Source organism: Durio zibethinus, chromosome 2 (genome assembly GCF_047325235.1).
Source record: "Durio zibethinus cultivar Kanyao isolate XHJ-2024 chromosome 2, ASM4732523v1, whole genome shotgun sequence".
In the NCBI taxonomy this organism is placed as follows: Eukaryota; Viridiplantae; Streptophyta; class Magnoliopsida; order Malvales; family Malvaceae; genus Durio; species Durio zibethinus.
This window is the reverse complement of record NC_143163.1, coordinates 38,777,942-38,804,128: the sequence shown is the minus strand read 5'-3', so window position 1 is coordinate 38,804,128 and position 26,187 is coordinate 38,777,942. Positions and strand designations below refer to the sequence as shown.

General features: G+C 31.8%; 4 protein-coding genes across 12 annotated transcripts; 3 read left to right on the top strand and 1 right to left on the bottom strand.

Moving 5' to 3' along the window:
* Positions 1-11,698: 11,698 nt before the first annotated feature.
* Positions 11,699-14,143, top strand: LOC111317756 (amino acid transporter AVT1I-like). Its single transcript, XM_022920162.2, has 3 exons — positions 11,699-11,900; positions 12,513-13,117; positions 13,362-14,143. The coding sequence occupies exons 1-3, from the start codon at positions 11,783-11,785 to the stop codon at positions 13,872-13,874; spliced, it is 1,236 nt and encodes a 411-aa protein (XP_022775897.2). The 5' UTR covers positions 11,699-11,782; the 3' UTR covers positions 13,875-14,143.
* Positions 14,144-14,305: 162 nt separating this feature from the next.
* LOC111317609 (uncharacterized) lies at positions 14,306-16,232 on the bottom strand. 4 transcript variants are annotated; one of them, XM_089743243.1, is made up of 3 exons: positions 16,120-16,215; positions 15,198-15,759; positions 14,306-15,085 (listed from the first exon to the last, which is right to left on the bottom strand). In XM_089743243.1, the coding sequence occupies exons 2-3, from the start codon at positions 15,694-15,696 to the stop codon at positions 14,646-14,648; spliced, it is 939 nt and encodes a 312-aa protein (XP_089599369.1). In that variant the 5' UTR covers positions 15,697-15,759; positions 16,120-16,215; the 3' UTR covers positions 14,306-14,645. The 4 variants fall into 4 exon arrangements, with proteins under 4 accessions (XP_089599369.1, XP_089599356.1, XP_089599362.1 ...); XM_089743230.1 differs by having other exon boundaries at positions 14,307-15,085; positions 16,110-16,232; XM_022920047.2 differs by having other exon boundaries at positions 14,311-15,085; positions 15,312-15,759; positions 16,110-16,232.
* A 323-nt stretch (positions 16,233-16,555) lies between these two features.
* Positions 16,556-18,960, top strand: LOC111318341 (pentatricopeptide repeat-containing protein At2g02980, chloroplastic-like). 2 transcript variants are annotated; one of them, XM_089756432.1, is made up of 2 exons: positions 16,557-17,133; positions 17,422-18,960. In XM_089756432.1, exons 1-2 carry the CDS (start codon positions 16,677-16,679, stop codon positions 18,501-18,503), a joined length of 1,539 nt encoding a protein of 512 aa, XP_089612558.1. In that variant the 5' UTR covers positions 16,557-16,676; the 3' UTR covers positions 18,504-18,960. The 2 variants fall into 2 exon arrangements, with proteins under 2 accessions (XP_022776871.2, XP_089612558.1); XM_022921136.2 differs by having other exon boundaries at positions 16,556-18,960.
* Positions 18,961-19,747: 787 nt separating this feature from the next.
* LOC111318340 (beta-1,3-galactosyltransferase GALT1-like) lies at positions 19,748-26,080 on the top strand. 5 transcript variants are annotated; one of them, XM_089756412.1, is made up of 10 exons: positions 19,829-19,903; positions 21,111-21,160; positions 21,316-21,521; positions 21,739-22,502; positions 23,036-23,265; positions 23,360-23,641; positions 24,209-24,337; positions 24,409-24,588; positions 25,073-25,180; positions 25,342-26,080. In XM_089756412.1, the coding sequence occupies exons 3-10, from the start codon at positions 21,493-21,495 to the stop codon at positions 25,552-25,554; spliced, it is 1,935 nt and encodes a 644-aa protein (XP_089612538.1). In that variant the 5' UTR covers positions 19,829-19,903; positions 21,111-21,160; positions 21,316-21,492; the 3' UTR covers positions 25,555-26,080. The 5 variants fall into 5 exon arrangements, 4 of the variants coding, with proteins under 4 accessions (XP_089612544.1, XP_089612538.1, XP_089612541.1 ...); XR_016334686.1 differs by lacking the exon at positions 21,111-21,160 and having other exon boundaries at positions 19,748-19,903; positions 21,316-21,520; positions 24,958-25,180; XM_089756418.1 differs by lacking the exons at positions 21,111-21,160; positions 23,360-23,641 and having other exon boundaries at positions 19,758-19,903; positions 21,316-21,572.
* The last annotated feature ends 107 nt before the right edge of the window (positions 26,081-26,187 follow it).

Here is a 26,187-nt window from a genome sequence, read left to right as displayed (position 1 = left end):
TTATTGTCATTACTGTTAAGTTCAGAGCCACATAGGAATGCTTTGCTAAAAGTACTTAACTAGGATTATGTGAGACATAATATTTCTGTTGAGAAAATAGATCACATGGTTGGAAATATTATAGCTCTAAACTTTATTACTTTCAATGTGAGGAAATCTCTTTAAAAGGATGAAGTAGTGTGAAGGTCCTGCACATCACTGTTAAGTACAAAATTCATACCATGACCAAAGTATTGATTGATAATAGGTTATCTATTAACATCATGCCTATGACTATATTACCAAAGCTTCTAGTAGGCCCTTCTTATATAAGAAACAATCGTATGATAGTAAAGGCTTTGACAGAGCATAAAAATATGTGATCAATGCTATAAAGATTCTATTATAGATTGGTTCGTGTATTTTCAATGTTTCATTTCAGGTAATGGATATAATACCTACAAATAGTTATTTACTTAAAAGATCTTAGATTCACACGACTGGAGCTATATCTTTATTTTTACACCAAAAGGTAAAGTTTATTATTGAAAGGAAACAAGTTTGTCTAGATGTTAAGGAATATTTATTAGTGACGAAAACCTTGACCACTCCTTATGTCAAGGCTACAGAAAAGGTAACTGAATGTTCATTTAAAGTTTCTGAAGCAGCAAATGCTACCTATGTCAGAGAAAGGTCAAAGATACTAGTCTTTTGATTATCGAAGATTACAGATATAGTGATCAAACAGACTATAAGCAAAGATTGGCAAGCAAAACAAGATTTAGAAAGGGTTTTACAAGGGATCAAGAAGGCACTAAGCATGACTGAAAATGAAGAGAGATAAGGTTTAGGTTATAAACCTACTACCACTGATAAAAAGAACATGATGCTAAAAAAAAAAAAGAGAATGGCACACCTCGAAGGGCATAAGTTAGTTGATAAAAGAATGGTGTTTCCCTATTTATTTGAGACATTTCATTTCGGGGGATATGTCTATTCGAGATCATCAGAGGTTGAAAAGGATGAACCAATGATAGGATTGAAGGAAACCTTCTCTCAAGTTCAGATTGATGTAAATGAGAAAGTTGTGCAAGATAAAGAAATGTTCTTTTTTCTTTTTTAGGTTAGCAGATCCAAGAATGATGTACTGTTTTCATTATCTTTGAACCATTTAAACTTAAAAATTTCAATTGCTTCTACCTAAGAGCATATAGAGGTCAAATGTATAACTTACTTTCATTATCCTAATAAAATGATGAATGTGATACATTTCACATATACCATTTTTTTCATTTTTTTTTGTTGTTACTCATATTTTTCTTGCCTTTGCCAAAATCAATTTATATTTATTTGAGATTGTACCAATTTTTAAGTCATTAAATAATAAACATTATGGATAATAAAGACAATAATGCCAAATTTGATTTTGAAAGTTTGATTCACATTAGTGAGCTTGATAATGATGTTGATTCAGAAGACTATGATTTACCTCATGATTTGTTAAAATGGATAAAGCAAGAAAAAAATTATAAAACCCCATCAGGAATCTATTGACTTATTAAATTTAGAGACTGGTGAAAACAAAAAAGAAGTTAGGATCAATACTTCACTATCACTGATTGAGAAGCAAAAACGGATGGATTTGTTACAAAAGTATATGGATGTATTTGCATAGTCCTATCATAATATGCTTGGACTTAGCACAAATGTTATTAAGCATAGATAAACTTTAAAACTAGAGTGCCATCCAATATAGCAAAAATTAAGACATATAAAGCAAAAAATATTGCTAAAAATAAAGGAAAAACTGAAAAAGTAGTTTGATGTAAATTTTTTAGAAGTAGCCAAGTACCTTGAATAAGTAGTCAATATAGTCTCAATTTTTAAAAAAAATAAAAAAGTTAAGATGTGTGTAGACCATTAGGATTTGAATAAGACTAGCTCAAAGGATAATTTTTTATTGTCTCATATTGATACCTTTGTGGATAACACTACTAGGCACTTGACTTTTTCATTCATGGATGGGTTTTTTGGCTATAACCAAATCGAAATAGCTCGAGAAGATATAAAAAAAAATCATGTTTGTGACAATGTGGGTTACATTTTGCTATAAAGTTATGCTTTATCAAAGAGTGATGATAACCCTTTTTCATGATATAATGCACAAAAAAATAGAGGTATATTTTGATGATATGATAGCTAAGTCTCAAAAAGAGGAAAATTATATAGCTAATCATAAAAAACTATTTTAAAGGTTACAGAGATACCAGTTTAAGCTAAATCCTATCAAATACACATTCGGTGTTAAATCTTAAGATTGCTAAGTTTTATAGTTAGTGAAAGAGGTATAAAAATAGACCTTGATAAGATTCAAACTATTCAAGAGTTATTAGTACCGTGTATTCAAAAAGAAAAGAAAGGCTTTTTAGGGTGATTGAATTACATTTCTATCTTCATATCTTAACTTACCTTGAAATACGACTAGATTTTTAAGACTTTTTTTAAAAATAATTTCAGTAAATGAGACGAAGAATGACAAAATGCCTTTGAAAAGATTAAGGGGTATTTGACATGCTTACCGATATTGGTACCACTAGTTGTAGAAAGGCCATTGATCTTATATCTAATAGTGCAAAAAAAAATTGATGGGATGCGTACTGAGATAAAGTGATAAAACTGGTAAAAAAAAGCATGCTATATAGGATTTAAGTGAAAAGTTTACAGAGTATGAGACTAAATACTCCCAAATAGAAAAAAAATATGCTATGTCTTGGCTTGGACTACATGTAGACTAAGACAATATATACTCTATCATACGACTTAACTGATATCAAAGTTGGATCTCTTTAAGTACATTTTTGAGAAACTATCTCTATCTAACAAGATGATGAGATGGTAAGTCATGCTTTCGAAATATGATATTGTGTATATGGCATAAAAAATCATAAAAAAGAGTGCGATAGCTAATTTTTTTGTTGATCAAAATATAAAAGATCATGAACCTGTGAAGTTTAAATTTTTAGATGAAGATTTAATGACGATCTTGCAAGATGAAGATGAAAAGCCTATACGAAAATTACGAAAGATGTTTTTTTGATAGGGTATCGAATATAATGGGACGTTAGGGCAGCGCTAATATCTTCAAAAGGAAATTACTACCCTTGAACTGTAAGGATAAATTTTAATTACACAAATAATAGTGCTGAGTATAAAGCATGTGCCATAGGTCTATAAATGGCTATCGAAAAAAGATTGAAGTGCTAGAAGTATATGAGAATTCAGCCATAGTAATTTATCAACTAAAAGATGAATGAGAGACTAAGAATCCAAAATTGGTGTTATACTAAAGGCACATAACAAACTTGACAAAATAGTTTAAAGAAATCCAATTTCAACATGTTTCTTGAAAGAAAAGTCATATCATTGATGCCTTAGCTATTTTGGTAGCAATGTTCAAGTTAAACGACAATATGAGAATCCAGCCCATCAGAATACAATAAAAGATGCATTAACCCACCGTTCAAATATGAATGAAGAGATGGATCTATGACCATGGTATTATGAAATTACGTAGTATATCAAATGCCAAAATTATCTCGAGTAAATATCAGAGAATGACAAGAGGATTATTTGAAGATTAACAGCAAGATTTGTGCTTGATGGAGAAATTCTATATAAAAAGAGTCGAGACCAGATATTTTTAAGATGCGTAGACGTTATTAAAGCAAAAAAAATACTTAAAAAAATACATAAAAAATTCATAAAATACAAGTCAATGGGCATATGATGGTCATATAAATTATGAAAACAGATTACTACTGGTTTACATTGAAAAATGATTATATCAGTTACTCCCAAAAGTGCCCTAAATGCCAAATTTATGTGGATAAATTTTATTCCCTTATAGTCTCACTACATGTCTTAACACCACTATGGCTTTTCTCTATATGAAAAATGGATGTGATCGGACCTATAACCCTAAAAGCCTTAAAAAGGTATTATTTTATCTTTGTAATAATTAATTACTTCACCAAATGGATAGAAGTAGCTTTGTATGCTGGTATTATACAATTAGTGGCATGCAGATTCATAAATAGAGAAATGATATGTCGATATGGGTTCCCAAAAGGATCATCTTTGAAAATATTAGTAACTTAAATAGTAAAATGATGAAAAACTTATGTGTGCAGTTCAAGATAAAGCATTATTATTTAGCACCATATCACTCGAAAATGAATGGTACGATAGAGACTATAAATAAAAACATCAAAAAAATATTGAGAAAAATGATTGATACATATAGAGACTGACATAAAAAGTTACTCGTTGCCCTATTTGCCTATAGAACATCAATTAGAACCTCTATAAAAGATACTCTATTTTCACTAGTGTACAGGATAGAAGCTGTTTTACCAATCGAAGTGAAAATTCTTTTCTTGAAGGTTTTGACAGAGATAAAATTAAATGAAGCAGACTGAATTAGAGATTGTTTTGAATAGCTAAATCTTATTGAAGAAAAAAAAAGCTTTTAGCACTCAATCATGGGCAAATGTACCAAAGAAGAATAATGCAAACACATGCAAAAAGATACAACCCTGATGTTTTCACGAAGGTGAATTGATCTTAAAAAAGATTTTATCGATTCAACATGACAGTAAAAAACAATGAACACCCAATTGGGAATTTGACTCACGGTTTAATCTCTGTCATTTTTATTTTTTGACTTACGACTCAGTCTAGTCATCTTTATTTTTTGACTTGCGATTCAACCCCAGTCATTTTTATTTTTTGGTTTGCTATTCAATCACGGTCATCTTTATTTTTAGACTCATGATTCAATTCCAATCATTATACTTTTCAACCCATGTCAATTCATATCATCTTTAATGTCACATTTTTTTTAAAAAGAAAAAAAAAACAACAACAAAATAGAGGGCTTTTGCTCTTTCTTAGAAGCATCATTCAAACAAAGTTGTTATCTATATCTTTGCATTATTTCTAATTCTCAGCAATATACAAAAAATGAAAGTTGTAGATATCGAATTTTATCCAAAACACTTTAACACAGTTAACCAAAACCCATTTTTGAACATGTGTTGAAAGTATTAATTTAGGCCCATTAACGGTTCATTTTAAAAGCCCATTATGTAGTATATTTTAAGAAGCCCGATAGTGACCCACAAAATGACCCATTTTCAAACCCAATTAAAATAAGTCCTAAAATAACCTAAAAAAATTTAATCCCAAATTGTCCATTAGAGATGGCCTAAACAAGAAAAAAAATACAAAAGACAAATGCCATAAAAGCCTTGGCACAAGTTTGGGTTGTACGAGAAAGAAAATTTAGAAACCAAATGAAAGAAAAAAGAAAAAAAAATGGAGGCTCGACTTAACCTCATCATTTGTAAGTGATTTGTGTACGGAGGGACAACCAAGTGGGACAAGGGCTGGTGGCATTTATAGCAAACAAAGTTTGAAAGAGTAATGGCTAGCCAAGGCAATTGCAAGAAAGTGGAAAGGAAAAGAAGATGACAAATGACAAGACTTGGTGAACAAGGCTCCTATTGACTATAAAAGAGAAATGATGTTTTTGGATTTTTTTTTAAGGTGGTTAAAGAAAAAAAAAGGAAAAAAGTTTTCTAAAAATAAGAGAGAGCGAAAAGAAAATAAAAAAACAAGCTGAAAATTTTCTTTAACAAATGAGCTAGTTGGTTTGGAGAAAGCAAGTAAAAAAAATTAAAAAAAAAGATTGTGTTAGTCGAAAAAAGAGAAAGCTTGATTAGAAAAGGAAAAAACCAAGTCTTGAAAAGAAGTATATTTCTTCTTCTTATTCCTCGATCATATCATTTGTATTGGATAGCCTTCATGCTTAAAGTTTTTTTTTTTTTTAAAGCTAAGTTGATTAATGGCTTCCAAAATAAAAAAAAAAAGAAATAACATGAAAAATGAAAAAAATTTTATGGCCGTTCTTTTGCTATTTTATTTTATTTTTTGCTTTTCTTTTCATTTCATCATTTCCCTCTGTGCATAGTCTGTTGTTATTATTTTTGTTTGTTTTCTTTACATGTTGGTAGCATGTGGAAAGCTTAGGTCATACATCTTCTATTACTCATGCCATTATATTCGGTTTTGTATCATTTTCTTTTGGATGTCCATGCTTTAAAACTCCATCCTTGTTGGCTTGATATTTTTTTATTTTGAATGTTAAAAGAAGCATCCTTTGAAATATAAAAATGGTTTCCAAAGTAGAGAAAAAAGTGGAAATAGGAGATCAATGTATGTAGCCTATACATTTTTTACTTAGTTTTGTTATAGGTAGTTGAATTTTATAGGCATATTTGAGGTCTTCATGTGTTTCTACAAGTTGTACAGATTGGTTAGGATAAGCTTGGAGTTTCCAAAATTTTTTTTCTTCTTATTGTTTCATTTCTTTGCCTCTTATACAAGGGACTATGCTGAAATGCTCTATTTGAACCATGTTGCTGGTATTAAAGTTTTTTTTTCTTTTTTTTAAGCTGCCAAAGATACAAAATATGCTTCTTTCATTATTTGCATTTAGTGTGTGTGTATATATATATATATATACAGGAGGAAGAAACTCTTTCATTTTTGTGCCAACCACTTATTTGTTTTAGCATGAATTAGGTTTAATAGTAATCTAATTGCTTGTTTAGGGAACAAAGTTGAGACTTTTCATGCTCTTCTTTTTTGTATAGTGGTTATTAACCAAATATCAAGCTAGGTTACTATTATTGTGAAGCTTCCAACGTGAATCTCCTAGAGAGTTTTAAAGCTTCCATAGCTTTCTCTTGTCCTACCTCATTTATACCCACTTCATGTCTATTCTTATTACAACTTTCTAAGTGATAATTTATGGAAAAGAAAGCCTAAAGGCTAAGCCTTTATCCTAAGGCTCTATCATATATTAATTTTTTACTTTAAGTGTGATAAAGGTTATAGGCTTGATATAGATATTATACCAATCTTTTGTTCCATGCATATTTGTTCCATGTTACTTAAGTTTGATAAAGGTTTAAATATCATGCATTATAATCTTTTTAATGTTTAAATTTTTGTGCTTAAATTAATTTTATACAATTTAATCTTTTATGTCATAAATTATTATTATTATTATTGTTGTTGTTGTTGTTGATGATGATGATGATGTAATTTATTTTATTTACATTTTTGTTTCATGTAAAAATTAAAAATTTTAAAAAAATTTTAAAAATTTTAAAAATTTTAAAAAATTGAAAAAAAAAATGAAGGTAGTTCTTATGTCATGGACCTAAGAAGGAGTCCTGAATCCCACATCGAACATAAAAGGAAAGTCACTGAGGTATATAAGGGTTCACACTATCTCTATCTTGTGAGGTACTTTTTGTAGGACAAAATCGTAAAGCCAGAGGGACCAGAGTGGATAATACCTCATAAGGATATGAACCGTAACAGTTAGGCTAATCCGGGATGTCGAATAAGTAGATGTCTAGGTTCTGGAGCCTTACGGGTCGAAGCTTAAGTCTCGATCCGTGACAAGTGGTATCAGAGTCAGCCCTAAACTGTTCGATCCACGTCAAACGTCTCGAGGGAGGTAGGCAGGGTGACTAGCCTTCATAACGAGGAGGCATGAGGTTGGGTGAGGGGATATGTCACGAACCTAAGAAGGAGTTCTGAATCCCACATCGAACATAAAAAGAAGGTCATTGGGATATATAAAGGTTCACACCACCTCTGTTTTATGAAGCATCTTTTGTAAGATAAAATCGTGAGACCAGGAGGGCCAGAGCGGATAATGCTTCACAAGAATGTGAACCATAATAGTTAGGCTGATCTGAAACGTCGGATGAGTAGATGCTCGGATCCTGGAGTCGCGTGAATCGAAGCTTATATCTTGAACCGTGACACTTGGACATGCCTAAACGTTGGTTTTGTTCCCTATTGGGCTATGAATTTAGACTTTCCTTATTGCTTTTCATGTAAGTATCAAAAGTCATAGTGTAAAGCCATTATTGTAAGGATATTGCATAACATCATGCAAGTGTCCAACGCCAAGGCGTGGGGGGGGCATATTGAAAGGATGTGCACTAAATATTTTACCTTGCCATTTTTTTGTTTAGTAAAAAAAACAAAAGTTCATTCTAGTTAGAATTTTATAATAAGTAAAAATTTTAAAATATAAGATTTAAAGTTTATCTCAATAAAGTTTATTTTCATGTGTGTTAAATTTTAGCTATACCTATGCAATTTTTATATTATTTAAATTTAATTGTAAGTTTAATTTTATACATTGTTAGTTTCCTTATTGTTTGGATTCCTGTGCTCGTTTAATTTAGTATTTCATACTTTAATCTATTTCAGTATATTTTATTTTTTATGCATTTTAAATTTGTGCATAATAATAATAATAATGATGATGATGATGATGATGATTTTAAAAAAAGAAAAAATGTATACGAAATATGTAAGAATATAAAAATTCATTTTTTAGAAGAATTATAAAAACAAATTTACTCCAAAAATTTGTCTAAATATTGTAAATTTTTAAAGTGATTCGTCAATTCTTAAAATTTAAACCCAAACATACCCAAAATCCCAAACTCATTTTAAATTTTTAAGGATTTGCATGAAACCCTTTTATGAAATAATATATTCTCGAATGTTGTTTAGATGTTTGGGTATTTAAGAAATTTTATTTCATTAAAAATTTTCATACATTTTTGTAACTTAAAATAAATTCATTTTATTAAAATAACAATATAAAAATATAAAGTAATAAAAAATTATAGAACGAGGTTTTAAAACTAAATAATCACACCCAAACTATATTTAGAAGTTAAAGAGTTCAAGTGATCTTTTTATATTTGAAAACCCAATTTAAAAATTCACTTTTTATCATCATTTGCATATGTCTCATTTTTTAGATTAATGTGTTCATTTGTAATGCATATATATATATATATATTTGTTTTAATTATTTATGTTCAATATTAATTATATTATATTTATATTTGAAAACCCAATTCAAAAATTCACTTTTTATCATCATTTGCATATGTCTCATTTTTTAGATTAATGTGTTCATTTGTAATGCATATATATATATATATATTTGTTTTAATTATTTATGTTCAATATTAATTATATTTTTTTCTTTTTTACTACTTAAAAAGTTTTTAAAAAATTAATTTTAAGTAAATAAAATTAGAATAACATTATATAGCATATAATTATTGGTACTCTACCTAAATATTAGAAAATCATCAATGATTATCATTTACAAATAATGTTATTTTATTATTTTTGAAGGAATATTACGATAAATCTTATATGGACATATTATTTTTGAATTATGCCTTTCTGTCAAAAAATTTGAAGGTATTTTTTTAATCTAAAATTTTCATAATTTCTTAAATAAAGATTTTGTTTAATTAATTTTTTTTACCAAAAAATTAAAGGAATTACAATTAAATTTCATACAAAAATAGTTTTTATCAAAAATTATAAATAGCACGTGGTTAATTTTGTGAGGTTATGAGGGTGTTAATCTTTCTTCATACGTAATTAACTTCGAACTTGATCTTATTTTCATAAATTAAAACTATTTTTTAATAAACTTTAAATTTGTTTTATTATTTTATTAAAAAGATAAATTTTTAGATGATTAATCATATTTTAAAAAAAATTGATGATAACTCTTTTATTTTTTTTATTTTTTAAAAATATTTTTATTTAACCATCCCAAAATCATTATCACTCCTTTAAAAAAATTAAAATTTTAAGTTTTAAAAATATTTGTTTCATGTAAAAATTAAAAAATAAAAAAAAAAATGAAAGTAGGCCATGGGCATGCCTAAACATTGACTTTATTTCCTATTTGGTCATGTATTTAGACTTTCCTTATTGCCTTTTATGTAAGTAACAAAAGTAATAGTGTGGGGCCATTATTACAAGGATGTTGCATGACATCGTGCAAGTGTCCAAAGCCATGGTGTTGGGGGCGGGGGGGCCTGTATTGAAAGGATGTGCATTGAATATATTTCCCTTGTCATATTTTTGTTTAGTCAAAAAAACGAATAAGTCCAAAAAATTCATTCTAGTTAAATTTTTATAATAATTAAAAATCTTAAAATATAAAACTTAAAGTTTGTTCTCAATAAAATTTATTTTCATGTATATTTAATTTGAACTATACCTATACAAATTTTATATTATTTAAAATTAATTACAAGTTTAATTTTATGCATTATTAGTTTTTTTATTATTTGGATTTTTGTGTTCATTTTAATTTAATCTTTCATATTTTAATCTATATTTGATATATTTTATTTTTATACACTTTAAATTTATGCATAATAATAATAATAGCTATAATAATAATTATTATTATTTTAAAGAAAGAAGAAATGAATACAAAATATGTAACAATATAAAAACTCATTTTTTAGAAGAATTATAAAAACAAACTTGCTTCAAAAATTCGTTTAGATGTTAAAATTTTTTAAAAAAATTCGTAAATTTTTAAAATTTAAACCCAAACATATCCAAACCCTAAACTCGTTTTAAATTTCTAAAGATTTATATAAAACTCTTTTATAAAGTAATATATTTTCGAATATTGCTTAGATGTTAAAATATTTAAAAAATTTATTTTATTAAAAATTTTTATACATTTTCGTAGTTCAAAATAAATTTATTTTGTTAAAATAACAAATATAAAAATATAAAGTAGTAAAAAATTATAAAATGAGATTTTAAATATAAATAATTACATCCAAAATTTATGTAGAGTTCAGGTAACCTCTTTATATTTGAAAATCTGATTAAAAATTCACTTGTTATCATTATTTGCTTATGTATCATTTTTTAGATTAATGTGTTCATTTGTAATGCATATATATTTGTTTTAATTATTGATGTTCAAAATTAATTATATTTTTTTATTGCTAAAAAAATTCTTAAAAAAATAATTTTATATAAATAAAATTAAAATAGTATTCTGAAGAATGTAATTATTGGTACACTACTTAGATTAATAATTATCATTTATAAAAATATTATTTTATTATTTTTGAATGAATATTACGATAAATCTTAGATGAAAAGATTATTTTTGAATTTTGCCTTTCTATTGAAAAATTAGAAGGTATTTCTTTAATATAAAATTTTCATAATATTTTTAAATAAAGATTTTGTTTAATTAATTTTCTTTGGCAAAAAAATGAAAAGAATTACAATTAAATTTCATAAAAAAATCATTTTTATCAAAAATTATAGATACCCCATGATTAATTTTGTGGACACTATGAAGGTGTTAATCCTTCCTCATTCGTAATCAATTTTTAGATCTAATCTTATTTGCATATATCAAAACTGTCTTTTTAATAAACTTTAAACCTGTTTTATTATTTTATTAAAAAGATAAATTTTGAATAGTTAATTATACTCTAAAATAAATTAATGACGACTCTTTTTATTTTTCTCAACTTTTTAAAAATATTTTTTGTTAAGTGATTTCAAAATTATTATGACAATTTGATGACTCCATTAGAGACGTTTTTTAGAATTAAGTAAAAAATTAATCATACGTTATTTGAATTGCTAGATTCTACGATTTTAGTTGATATTTAATTGTGATTCCCTTTATTTAATTCTTTCAAAAAACATTTCATGCTAGTATCTTATTGTGATTTTGTCATTTGTCTTTCTTTTATATTGTTTGATTGATTGATATATCTCTTTGCATACACTCTACATGTGCCTTTTATGTATAAATACAACCCTGTAGGTTCCTGAGTGGCACAAGATGGATTTCTCGAAAGCAGATAAATTAGAGAGCCAAAATGAGCTTCCACAGCCACAGCAACCAAGCAGCGGCACCAGCTTCCTTAGAACTTGTCTCAATGGACTCAATGCCTTATCAGGTTCCTCTCTTCCTCTGTCTTTAGATGTGCAGGATGACTAGGTCCATATATCAGGTTCCTTAATCATAAATTAGCTCCCAGTGACCGGAGCCATTTGTCACATCCTTTCCAGGTTTTGATGCAATCGTCATGTTCATGTCTTTATGCTGATATTCTCTTCCTCGTGTCAAAAGAAAATTTACACATGGTCTTGATTAAACAAGGTTTTTGCTTCTTTAAAGTATATTAAGAAACCAAAAAAGTTTTAATTACCATCTTTAGAATAGGAATCTAGTAATGCAATAAAAAATCAAATAAAGACATAGTTCCAACATTGTCAGCTACATGAATCCTTTACTTCCACTTTCATTGGTCAATAACATTTAAAGAATCAATATCTACATTTGATCATTATGAATTAACAGCTGATACAATTGATCTATATCCAGATGCATTAAGTCATCACTATGCTAGCCAACTATGCTAGTAATTCTCTTCAAACACTCCTTGCACTGTAACTCGAATACGTTAAAACAAAGTTGAGCAAAGTGTTTAAAATCTTAGTTATTTTAAAATTTATCAGGGCACCATGTTTTCCATGGTTAAGATCAAGCTAATTACTCTGTCCCTCAGGAGTCGGGATACTATCAATTCCGTATGCACTTGCTCAAGGAGGATGGTTAAGCTTATTGCTTCTTTTCCTGGTAGCTGTGCTTTGTTGGTACACAGGACTACTTCTACGACGCTGTATGGATATGAATCCGCTCATCAAAACCTATCCTGACATAGGTGAACATGCTTTTGGATATAAGGGGAGAGCTATTGTATCTGTGTTCATGTATGTTGAGCTGTATCTGCTTGCAGTTGAGTTTCTGATATTAGAAGGTGACAATCTGGACAAGCTGTTTCCAAACATGGGGTTCAGAGTTGCTGGGTTGAAAATTGGAGGAAGGCAAGCCTTTGTTCTACTGACTTCTCTTATAGTTTTGCCAACTACATGGCTGAAGAGTTTGGGCATGCTTGCCTATGTTTCTGTTGGTGGGGTTTTGGCTTCTTTTATTCTTATTGTTTGCATTTTTTGGGTTGGAGTAGATAGAGTGGAGTTCCATGAAAGTGATGTGCTTTTAAATTGGAGAGGAATGCCTACTGCTACAAGCGTGTTTGCCTTTTGTTATTGTGGGCATTCAATTTTCCCCACATTATGCAGCTCAATGAAAGATAGAAGCCAGTTCTCCAAGGTAAGAGAGTGATACTCTAGAATTGCTACATAGAGATGAAAATCTTCCATCATAAGTGATAACCAGTGTATGTTAATGATCTTTTAGTCCAAAAACTGATAGATTGGATCAAGCTTTTGGGGGAAATAGACCATTTCATGTCACGATTCTATCAACTGATCACTTCATGTTTTCAGTATTAACCAAAAATTATTTTTCTCTATAACTCATCTCACCATTCCCATTGCGGTTTATCTTATTGCAGGTTTTACTTGTTTGTTTCATCATAAGCACCATCAACTATGGATCAATGGCTGTTCTGGGCTATCTGATGTATGGAGAACATCTGAAGTCTCAAGTGACATTAAATCTTCCTATAAATAAGATTAGCACAAAAATAGCAATTTATGCTAGTCTAATCAATCCCCTCATAAAATATGCTATTGAAATTGCTCCAATTGCTACTGCCATTGAAGAAAATTCACTCTTCCGCAGCAGCAGGTCTCTAAGCATCCTCATTAGAACAGCAATTGTGATCAGCACAGTAATTGTTGCCTTAACCATCCCATTTTTTGGCTACGTGATGACATTTATAGGATCATTTTTGAGTGTCACCGCGTCTATGTTGCTGCCATGCCTGTGCTACCTAAAGATTAACAAAGATGCTCAAAAATTTGGGTTAGAGTTGGTAATAATTGTTGCTATTTTGGTTGCTGGGTCATTTATAGGTGTAGTAGGAACCTTCATCTCCATAAAACAAATTGTAAACCATCTATGAATTATTGAAATGGACATATATAGAGGCAATGAGACAAGCAAAACTCATGTCTCTAATAAGAGAACAATACAAACTACAGACAACAATTTCACGGTAATGTCTGACTAGTTTTAGTTCAGCTTGTGTCTTCTATCAAAGCTACTTATATTGTAGAACCAATAGAAAAATATGAAAGGCTTAAGAAGCAATGGTGTGGCCTAATGATTTATATGTTTATCCTTTCAAAGAAAGATTGTTGAGGTCCAGGTTTCAATTTCCACTTCCCCCATGCTTGTCCAAATGTATACAAAAAGATAGAAAACTGACAGAAGACAGTAAACAATTGTAACTGAATTCTGTTCCATCCAGTTCTGTCATCTCAGTTCGAATGGAAAGTTACTAAACAAACCACAACGTGACAAAGCCAGAAGATAACTAAAAGCAATGAGGCATAGAAAGTAACAATCTAGTTCATCTAAAAGAGATCATGAGGAAAAGTCATTATGCCTAAATGAAACTGAATATAAAGTTGCTTAATTGTAATGTAATAGAAAATTACTTTTAAGCAGCTAAATAATATTGTCATGAAAATCAAAGCAGATATTATACATGGAGTATTTCATGGATAGCTTGGATCAAGATAGATGCTCCTCGCAGGGAATTTAAAGTGTAAGATGATTTCAGAATATCTCACACTGAAAAGTAATAAAAATCAAAATATTAGAGTTCCACTTTTAGAGTGACCCTCTATATAATCTTCACTAATTGGCATCCCAGAAATTAAAGGCACACTTATTTCATGCAAACCTTCCATGTCATATCTAACATATTATCCTCCTGAAATTGGCAATCTAATTGCCTGTGCATATGCTTTCCAGTTCCTTCTTGCAGTGAGCAATTGTTCTTACACCGAGCTTGACGCCGAATTTGAGTCAATCGTGTTATCCCTCCAAGAAACTTGCCATGTGAACATCCGGTAATATCGTCTTGCATTGATACATGATTTCCAGAACGAGCTTGACGGCGAATTTCAGTCAGGCGGGTTTTACTTCCTTGCAAGCGCCTATAAGTGCCCTTTTGGATACTCTGTTGCATGAATGATTGGCTTTTATGGCGAGCTTGGCGTCGGATTTGACTTAACCGGGTCACTGTTCCTTCACCATGAGATCCATCGCCTTCATTTCTCTCATGAGCAAATAGGGGCATTTCATCAGCTTTATCCCAATTATTATCTGAAAAAAAAAAAAAACAAAAAGCAATCAGAGAGTTTCAGAAAAAGTTGTGACAATGTATTGCTAGATAAGAATGTTACAAAAGCCATGAATTGTTAGAACTGGCTGAGACCTGTAACAGTATCTGTAGCCATAAAATCATTAACATTTTCTTGCAAATGTTCAACCTCCATGGTAGAATCTAACATTGATAATGGATAATTAGTGACATAACATGAGTCATAACCTTCGTGATCTTGAGTATTTAGAAGTACTGTACGTATGTTATCCTCAGATTCTGACATTAACTCAGCAGAGTTTGCAAGGATCAACAGACGGTTATTGCCTCCCTCAGAATTGTTTTCCTTAGTTAATTTCCCTTCAAACAATAGTCTTTTTTCAGTAGGACAAACTCTTTCATCTTCAATTTGTTTCCATACTTCATAACCTCGAGCATTTTGGCTACCATTTGCACAAATTGTAGCATCAAATTGCTGTGCAGTTGCATTCCATTGTTTCTTCCCCCAACCTCCCTGTTCAAGCAGCTCCTCCGGGACAGCCTCACTTAACCCTTCTTTCTGACATTCGAACAGCACAATCTTCTTTTGTTGTGCACTCTGTTTGATGGTCATTTCGAGTTGTTTACAACAAAGACCAACGGGAAAAGAGTCCAGCTAGCAACAATCTATCATCATCTGTTTTCCCAGGAATGTTAACCATCGTTAAAAACAACAACAAAAGCATAATAGCATAACCCATTCTTAGTTCCTAGTAACAATCAAGAACTTGAAACAAAAACATGAATCTGAAGATGCAATAAAACACAATCCACTAGCATTTGCAACCATTCAAAACAAGAAAGCATTTAAAAACCATTGTCAAGTTTAACATTAAAATCAAAGGATACCCAGAAAAGATAATGTGGAACATATAGTAAGTTTTGTCTCGAAAAAATTTAACTGATACATGAGTTAAAAAGTAAGTGCATATATAAATAATGGGTAAGAACAAAGAAGACAATAAAAACAAGATTCCTGGGCATTACCAGAAAGTACATTTTTAAACAATGAAGAGACAATGTGACGACGAAAAACCAAAATATCTGAGAAAAAAAATTATGTATAAGGAAACCCTAAAAACGGAGTCTCCGGGGAATCCAATGTTTGCTTGCTCTTTTCGGTTCGGCTTCCTTGCATATTTTACAGTGTGTTTACTTGTACCAAAAGAATGTACAATTTAGTTACGTGGCATCATATTAATATTAGTTACTTTTTAAATTATATTCATGAATGCATCCGATTGTTATTTCATTAAATAAAAGATTTATATTTAATGTTAAATTTTATATACTATTAATAAATAAAATAAAATTATTTAAAATAAATTAAATGATATATATCATTAATAAATAGTTTTTTAATAAATATTAATTTTTATATATTTATTAATAAAATAATATTATTTAATTTATTAACATTCTACGTACTGAAAATATATCACATGTAAACTCTTACAAAGAAACAAGGTGAAGCTCTTATCTTTACATGGTGTAGCTTCCCTCCACAAACCTTTGAAAAAAAATATTTCCACTTTCAGGGTTTTATTTGTTGCTATGGCGGCAGCGCTATCCGCAATGACTTCAATTTCTCCTCCAAAATCAAAACCCAATGGAAAAATCTCAAGAATTGAGTTGGAGCCCATAAACCCACCACAAAACCCCCTTTCACTTCTACCCAAGTGCGCCTCTTTGAAAGAACTAAAGCAATTCCAAGGCCTTGCAATCAAAACCCATCTCCAAAATGACCTCACTGTCCTCACCAAGCTCATCAATTTCTGTACCAAGAACCCAACTTTCACCTCCATGGAATACGCCCACAAACTATTTGACAAAATTTCCCAACCTGATATTGTCCTTTTCAACACCATGGCTCGTGGCTATTCCCGCTCCAAAACCCCAATCCAAGCCATTCCCCTCTTTTGTCAGCTTCTTTCCTTTGGTTTCCTGCCTGATGACTACACTTTCCCATCTGTTCTTAAAGCTTGTTCAAGTGCTAAAGCCTTGGAAGAAGGTAAACAAATTCATTGCCTTGTTACCAAACTTGGGCTTAATCATAACGTTTACGTATGTGCCAGCCTTATTAGTATGTATACTGAGTGTAATGATGTGGATTCGGCTCGCAGAGTCTTTGATAAGGTGTTGGATCCTTGTGTTATTTCGTATAATGCTATTATTACTGGTTATGGTAAATGTAGCAGACCAAATGAGGCTTTGCCGTTGTTTCGTGAATTGCAAGTTAAAAGTTTGAAGCCTACTGATGTTACTATGTTGAGTGTTCTGTCTTGTTGTGCTTTGTTAGGAGCGTTGGATTTGGGGAAGTGGATACATGAATATGTTAAGAAACATGGGTTTGATAATTTTATTAAAGTGAGCACCGCGGTTATTGATATGTATTCCAAGTGTGGGAGCTTGGAGGACGCAATTTGTGTTTTTGAGAGCATGAGTGTAAGAGATACACCGGCTTGGTCAGCAATGATTGTGGCATATGCAACCCATGGGAAGGGTTATAAAGCCATCGAAACATTTGAAGAGATGAGAAAGGCAGGGGTGCAACCCGATGAGATCACGTTTTTAGGTCTCTTATATGCTTGTAGTCATAATGGACTCGTGGAAGAAGGTTGGAGGTATTTTTCTAGGATGAGTGATAAGTACGGCATTTTTCCTGGGATTAAGCATTATGGATGCATGGTTGATTTACTTGGTCGAACAGGACACTTAGATGAAGCTTATAAGTTCATTGATGAATTGCCAATCAAGCCTACACCAATATTATGGCGAACATTGTTAGCTGCTTGCAGTAGTCATGGTGATGTGGAATTAGGAAAGAGGGTGACTGAACGAATTTTTGAACTAGATGACTCTCATGGTGGAGATTATGTAATCTTATCCAACTTATGTGCAAGAGCTGGGAGATGGGAAGATGTTGATGTCCTAAGGAAATTGATGAAAGATAGAGGGGTGGTAAAGATTCCTGGTTGTAGCTCCATAGAGGTGGACAATATAGTGCATGAATTCTTCTCTGGGGATGGGGTGAATACTGAGTCAACATCTGTGCATAAAGCACTCGATGCGTTAATGAAGGAATTGAAGATGGTTGGCTATGTACCTGATACTTCTCTAGTTTTTCATGCAGAAATTGGTGAAGAAGAGAAAGAAATTTCACTTAGATATCATAGTGAGAAATTGGCCATTACATATGGACTCCTAAACACTCCCCCTGGATCAACAATTCGTGTGGTAAAGAACCTACGCATCTGTGGGGATTGCCATGCTGCAGCTAAACTTATATCACATATCTTTGGTAGGCAGATAATTCTCAGAGATGTCCAACGATTCCATCACTTCAAAGATGGAAAGTGCTCTTGTGGGGATTTCTGGTAACAGAGTTTCTTGAACTCAATGTGTAAATAATCACTGGTGAAGGAGACTCCCTGGTGTTGCCCTGTGAGAGAATTACTACCAACAACTGCAGTGTTTTAACCGAAAATTCATTGGTCATGATTTGTGCTATGCAAGAAAAGAGCTGCCTTGGTTGATTCCAGTTATTTGTGTTCCATAAGCCAATGACGTTTCATTTCAGAAGTTGGGCGTAGTGATCTTGGACATTTGGAGTTCCAAGACTCGAAAACTCGAAGTTCCCTTTGTATGCACTCCTTAATATAGCTGCTTATGTAAAGGCTAATGTTTCATTCATTGTAATTCCTTTGATACCGTGAATAATATCCTAAGGACTTTGTGAACCAATCAAAATGGATTCAAAGTCTCATCGTGTTGAGCTACATGTTCAAAACAAAAAAGTACTTACTAAACAGTTAGAATAAGAACATTTTATTCTTCATTTTAATATCTTTTTTGGCCAAAATTTTCTTTTTTAGTTAGAATGATAAATTAAGTTGAGTTTCTTTTTATATATCAATAGTGATATTTTTTATCTTCACAAACATAATCAAAAGTTTGCATTTGTTAAAGGTATGTGCTATCTGTTAATTTTGATGGTGAAATTTAAAATTTCTATTGCCAATGAATATAATAATCATTAATATTTTTTAATCAAATTAAAATATATTAAAAATTATAAGAATTAAAAAATAAATTAAAAAAATCGATAAGTTTAATCTTATCTAACAAAAAAATCAAAAAAGTTAAAACAACAAAAAAAAATTCGTAGACTTTATTACTTTATTTAGATAAATATCTATACTTTTATTACATCAAACAAATTTTTAAATTTTAATTTGTATCTAAATAAATTTTTAATTTTTGAGTTGAACCTCAATTAGCTTTTAATATAAATTAAGTTTTTTATTTGAAATAAAAATTTATTTGGATATGAATTCAAAAATAAAATTTTATTTAAATATAATAAAAATATAAAAACTTAATTAAAAAAATAAAATAATTCATAAATTTTTTAAAATTTAAGCCAAATGTAAGCTGTTTTTAACAAAATCATATGACAGCTTAGTCATATTTTGAAAAAAGAGAAGAAAGAAAAACGCCCGTCCAAGGACGGCTGGCCATGTCACAGATCAGCCAACAAGTTGCCACGTGGATCTCATTCATTAGGCTTTCTAGTCAAAGTCGAAGCGGCGGACTCTAGTCAAAATCTCTGTTGTGTCTTTGTTTATTTTACTTGGCGGACCGGAAAACGGTTTTATTTCCCACCGTTGAGCCCAAACGACTTGAAAGTTCAAAGAAGAAAGTCCAAAACGGCAGAGACCCAACGTTCTCTCTCCAAAAACGTTATCTTCAAATTCTCTATACGACTCGTCTATGCGCCAGTAAGTTTCAGTCTCCGACTTTACCTGAACCAGTTTTTCTTCTTAATTTTTGCTTATAACATTCTTTATGGTTAAGTTTCTTCTTTTTTTTTTTGAAAATTTTGAAGTTAGAAAATGCTTTTTTCTTTTTCTCAATTTTCGCTTTTTCTTTTCGTCTTTTGAGTGTTAGTGCAATGCGTTTGGATCTGTATCGATTTTTTTTTTTGGGTTTTTTGTTTGGTGTAATTTTTGTTTTAGTTTCGTTTCCGGGAAAATCTGAGGTAATTAGAAGCTGATGGAAGATTTAAATCTTGTTTTCTTTCTTTTTTTTTTTTGGAAATTTTGGAGTTTGAAGCTTATGTGAATTAAGGGAAGGTGGTAATCAAGCTAGTTCCAGTAGGGAAAAGATCATGCCGTTGAATCCGAGTTTAATTGACAATAAATCCGGATTTTATTTCTATTTAATTTTTTATTTCTTTTCCTTCGATTTCTCGCCAACCAATCATAGCTGTAATGACTGTTAATTTCAACTGTTCTCTTTTTATTTATTTATTTATTTATTTTGCCTGCCAAAGCGAATTCTTTAGTCAGATATGGCAATGACATTTCCTGTAATATAAAGAACTTTTTTTATTGAATAGGTAAATTTTATTATGGCTTTAGTGCAAAATGAGAACAAAATCAAGTTTATAATTTCAATTAAAAAAAGATAATTTACTGATATTCTGGGGCAGACATCAAAATTTTGAATCTTGTTTCAATATTGCAACCAAAAAAAAAATTTGTTCTTTGAACTAGATTTTTTTATTAATGGCTTGCTTAATCTAAGAAGGATCAGCTGTTTGTTTTAATGTTGTGGTCCCCACCCACCATAGCATTGGCCATCCAAATTGTTTTCTCTTAAGCTTTAAGTTCTTCCTGTTTGCTACAGGTGTCTTCTGGTTTCATTTAGTCATATTACGGAATTTTATATGGCTAAGTTTCTTGTTTGTTTCAGTCAACAAAAATATAATATGACCATTGAAAGAGTAATTTTAACTACTCCCTCCAAATTGAGCAATTGGGTTGGCACAGCTTGATGCATTTGACTTATACATTTTTGTCATCTGTGGCAACTGTTGCGAATTGATTATTGTGTGCTTCAGAGATGTTCTTTTAGTGTTTTGTAAATCTTAATGATGATACTGATGAGATGTATGACACTTGTCTTTGGATGAACTTGGTATAGCGTATCAATGTTGAATAGGGTAGTGGCAAACAGCAAAAGTGGATGTCCAGGTTTGCGGTTTCATTTGTTTTATTTTCTTGTATTGGTGTACTTGTTTTGTAGCACTGTTTCTATGTTTGTTTGTATTATGGACACATTACTTATACCTTGTGGCAAATTTTGATAACTTTTATAATGGACTAATTGGTTTCAAATTCTGTCACAGCGTGACAGTCTTATGCCAGATTCATGACAAAGAATATTTCAGGAAATTGCTACATGGTTACAGAAATATTTCAGGAAATTGCTAAATGGTTACAGAACACTTGAGTTTTTGTACAACAAGCCAGAAGGGCGTGCTTGCAAATTTTGGTAGTTGGCTCAGCTGGACAGCTGGTTGAGAATGAAAGCTGAAACACTCCATCTGAAGAGTTGAAATGATCCTTCAACATTTAATCTTAGGCCGTTGACTGTCTGTACAAAGTGCACCCTTATTTTAACTATTAATTAACTTGACCTATTGCCTGCAGATTAAAATTTCATGCTCAATTTAAATAATGATTACCAGTTGCTGGCATATGGGTTCTTTAAATTTGATCATTATGAGAATAAGTTTCTGAACTTTTTAATGCAACTGTGTAATCAGCAGAATGAAGAGATGGTATGGTGGTGCTCTTGTTGCATCCTTGTTTATGTTGCTGGTCCTGAGATACGGTATCATGAAAACTGCTGTTGAAGAAAGCTACTTGACAAATCCCTTCTCCTTCAATGGAACCAATCCACTTGATTGGGTGCATTTTACAGGTCCACCTGCAGTCCAAAATCCTGAAAATGCTTCTCAAGTAATCTCCATTGATACCATAACCTTCAGTCTCTTTGCTCAAAGGAACCTCTCCAAGGGAGAGCAACAATCTTTGCTGACCTGGAATTTGTTGAAGTACTTAATTAACCATTCTCAAGCTTTACCAAATGGAGTAGATGCTATCAAGGAAGCTGGAAGGGCATGGAGTAGCCTGATGGCTTCAATTGAAAAGGAAAAACTTGTTTATGCCAATGGTAATTCATCTAGGAAAGCAAAAGAGAAGCAGTGTCCCCATTTTCTTAATAAAATGAATGCTACAGAACCTGACAAGAGTCATTATAATCTGCAATTTCCTTGTGGCCTCACTCAAGGCTCTTCGATTACAATCATTGGCATTCCAAATGGTCTTCTTGGTAATTTTCGCATTGACTTAACAGGGGAAGCACTACCAGGGGAGCCTGATCCACCAATAGTTTTGCATTACAATGTTAGGCTCCATGGGGATAAGATAACTGAGGATCCTGTAATTGTCCAAAACACCTGGACTATAGCACATGATTGGGGTGAAGAAGAGCGTTGTCCGCCCCCAACAACTGACAAGAATGTAAAAGGTAGAAAGACCTGTCACATCTTTTTGATACATTGATTACAAAAAGAATTAGAATCTTTCTTCTTGTTTTATGTTAAATTAAGGTCCATATACCACATGTATATTTTATGCTCCTGAGGTTGAGATGCACATCCTCTTCATCTTGAAGTGCTCTTTTTACCATATTCAATACCAAACATGCAATTTGTCATATCTTTCGGATAACACATTAATGGAGACTGGAAATTCCATCAACTTAGAAGCTTCTTCAACCTATTGGTGACATTAGGCTTTGTCTTGCCAAGAAACTTTATTGCTTAATGAAGTTAACTAACAACTAGCTGCCTTAGCTTCAGCTACAAAAATGCTTTACCTTCATTATGTGCAGTGGAATAGGATATTTCAACTTCATGTAAACTTCTAACTGCTTCCTCTACCTCTCCTTTTTCATTTTTTAAAAATTGTTTGCATCCATGAGGCATGTAACTGCATCTACATTTATTTTGTTTTTTTTTTTTTTTTTGTGAGGTAACTCTACTTAGTTTCTTTTTCCAGTGGATGAGTTGGACCAGTGTAATAAATTGGTTGGTAGAGATAATAACCAGACGGTTAGGATGTATTCCCATGGTTCAAGGAGGTCTTCAATGGGGCTACAAGGAGTTAAATCCAAAAGATATTTTCCTTTTAAGCAAGGTTCTCTTTTCGTTGCAACTCTTAGTGTAGGATCAGAGGGAATACAGATGACAGTTGATGGAAAGCACATAACATCCTTTGCTTACCGAGAAGTAATTTCTGTCATCCTCCTTTCCTCTGTAGAATTTGTTAAATAATTAATAGTTTCATAGAACTTACTGGCTTATTGGCTGCTTTTATGTTTAGACATTGGAGCCATGGCTTGTTAGTGAGGTTAGGATTTCTGGAGATGTGGAATTAATTTCTATCCTGGCTAGTGGTTTACCAACTTCAGAGGATTCAGACCATACAATTGATTTAGAATCCTTTAAATCAGTTCCTCTCTCTAGACAAAGACCAGTGGATCTCTTTATTGGTGTTTTCTCTACAGCCAATAATTTTAAACGGAGAATGGCTGTGAGAAAAACATGGATGCAGTATCCTGAAGTTCGGTCTGGGACAATTGCAGTGCACTTTTTTGTTGGTTTGGTACAATTTCCATGTGAATTTTTCTTGCGCAAAATTACTATTTGTTTATGGTTTGTAGTTCTAGTTCTACAGTAGAAAAGGAAAAACCATTCTCTTAAAGTAATACATGGTCGAGATGTTCTAGCCACAAATGCTATGATTCATAAATATGGTTCTTGAATCTTGATTCATGTTTTCAAGCCATTGTTGCACCACTAACCTGCTTAGGATTTTGTGCTAGCAGCATTATATGTTGTTAGAGGTCTCGAATCTCGATAATGGGTGCAATATTCATTATGTTTCTCTGTTTTTAGACCATTGTTGTACCAATAGGTAGTTTACATTGCTTTAATGTAGTAAGTTGCTTCAGCACTAGTTCATCATTTTTTTGTAGTCATATCAGACACCTAAGCACTGTAATGCACTCATTGTTCAGCTGCAATGGCACCGATCTTATCTTTTTAAATATAAATAGTTAGACAGCTGAAAGTTTCGGTGTAAGTTGTATCTTTCTTGAAACTGTCAAGTTTGTGGTTTTAAGTTCTATAGTCATACATAATAACTTACCAAGTTTGAGATGTTCTGCAGCATAAAAACCAAATAGTGAATCAGGAACTCTGGAATGAGGCAGTGACATACGGAGACATACAGCTGATGCCTTTTGTTGATTACTACAGCCTGATCACCTGGAAAACTTTAGCTATTTGCACCTTTGGGGTAAAGTCTTTATCCCTTTCTTCAGATAAGGAAGATTTTTCATTTTCTTATAGAACTCATCTCTTCAACAGACAGAAGTTGTTTCTGCAAAGTTTGTCATGAAGACAGATGATGATGCATTTGTCTGCATTGATGAAGTAATGGCTTCATTAATCAGGATAAATGTGACCCATGGATTGCTTTATGGACTCATTAACTCAGATTCCCAACCTCATCGCAACACAGACAGCAAGTGGTTTATCAGCCTTGAGGTATTCTTCACTCAATTTCCTCAAATGGTTTCAACTATACTGACTTGGCACAATGTCAGTGGATAGCGAATCATAAGCTCTAAATTTTTGCTTGTTATGAGCAATGATTGGAAAACAGAATGTGTTAGCCTTTCTTAATTTGGATTAGCTTCATGTTAGGTTTGTTCAGTCAAAATCATTTTGTGTCTTGCAATCATTTTCATAAAAGCAACATTCATTATGATCACAGAAAAGAAAGAGAAAACAAGTGCTGCTTTTTTTCACAATATTCCATACATAGCTCACCTTTACCGCAAGGTCATTAGATGGATCCCTCTAACTCAAGTTAAAGCAACTCAAAGCTTTAGTTTGTTCATAATGTTACTGTAGGCTGCACAGGCATATCCGTTCATAGTTACTGACAACTCACCATTGTTTAACCGTAATGGGATAAAATTCATCTTCTGCTTATTAATATCTTCTCTGAATGTTGTGCTCGATGAAGGAATGGTCTGAAGAGAAGTACCCGCCTTGGGCCCATGGTCCTGGTTATGTGGTGTCCCACGACATAGCTACCGCTGTTTACAAGAGGTTCAATGAGGGGCGCTTAAAGGTACATTGAAAGTTTTACCTCGTCCTTTTTCCTAGTTTTGTTGTTTTTGGAATGTAATAGGTATTCGCTCTTAAATCTATGCAAGCATGGGAAGTTATTGGATTAGGATTTCCTTCCCTTGTGTGGATAATTCTCAATGTCAAGCACGTCTTGAATAACAGATGTTTAAGCTAGAAGATGTGGCAATGGGTATTTGGATTGTAGATATGAAGAAAGAAGGTTTAGAAGTCCGGTATGAGAAGGAAGAGAGGATCTTTAATGAGGGTTGCAAGGATGGATATGTTATTGCCCACTATCAAGGTCCAAGAGAGATGATGTGTTTGTGGCAGAAGCTCCAGGAGACAAAAAGAGCTAGATGCTGTGGTGATCCATAAGCATAGGCTGACACTTGAGGAATACAATGGTTTTTAGGTGCTTTAACAATCAATATCCACAGTTGCGTTTCATCACCAGCACTTTTCCAGCGCTAACTTTAACTTGACAAGGAATCGACGCGGGAAAAAATGGGTCCATGCTGATATTATTGATATGGATTAAGAAAATTCATACCGAGGGAGTATATTTTGGTCTACCTCTTTTCCTTTCATTTTTTTGAACTTTTTTTACCATAGGTGGATGGGGTTAGTGATTATTGTTGTACAATTAGCATTATTTTTGTAGAGCATACATGTAATCAGCATTTTACTTGGGTAAAATGAAATTCTTAGCAGAAATGGTAGATTGATGATGCCTTGTATAGAGAAGCCATAGCTGTAGGAAATTACAGGTTTTACCCTAGTCCGATCTGATGCGCACCGTTCTATGTATTGTTATTGTATTTGTTTCATGGTGCTTATAGCCGCAGTGTACTTTGTTGGGCAGCCGATTATAATTAGCTTTGCCACAATTTGTTGACATTCATTACATGTAGCAACGCTCTTTCGACTATTTCATGTCCCTTTCACACTTTTTTCATCGAATCCAATTGTAATTAGTAAAAATCAGTTTAAACTCAACTCAGATGATAA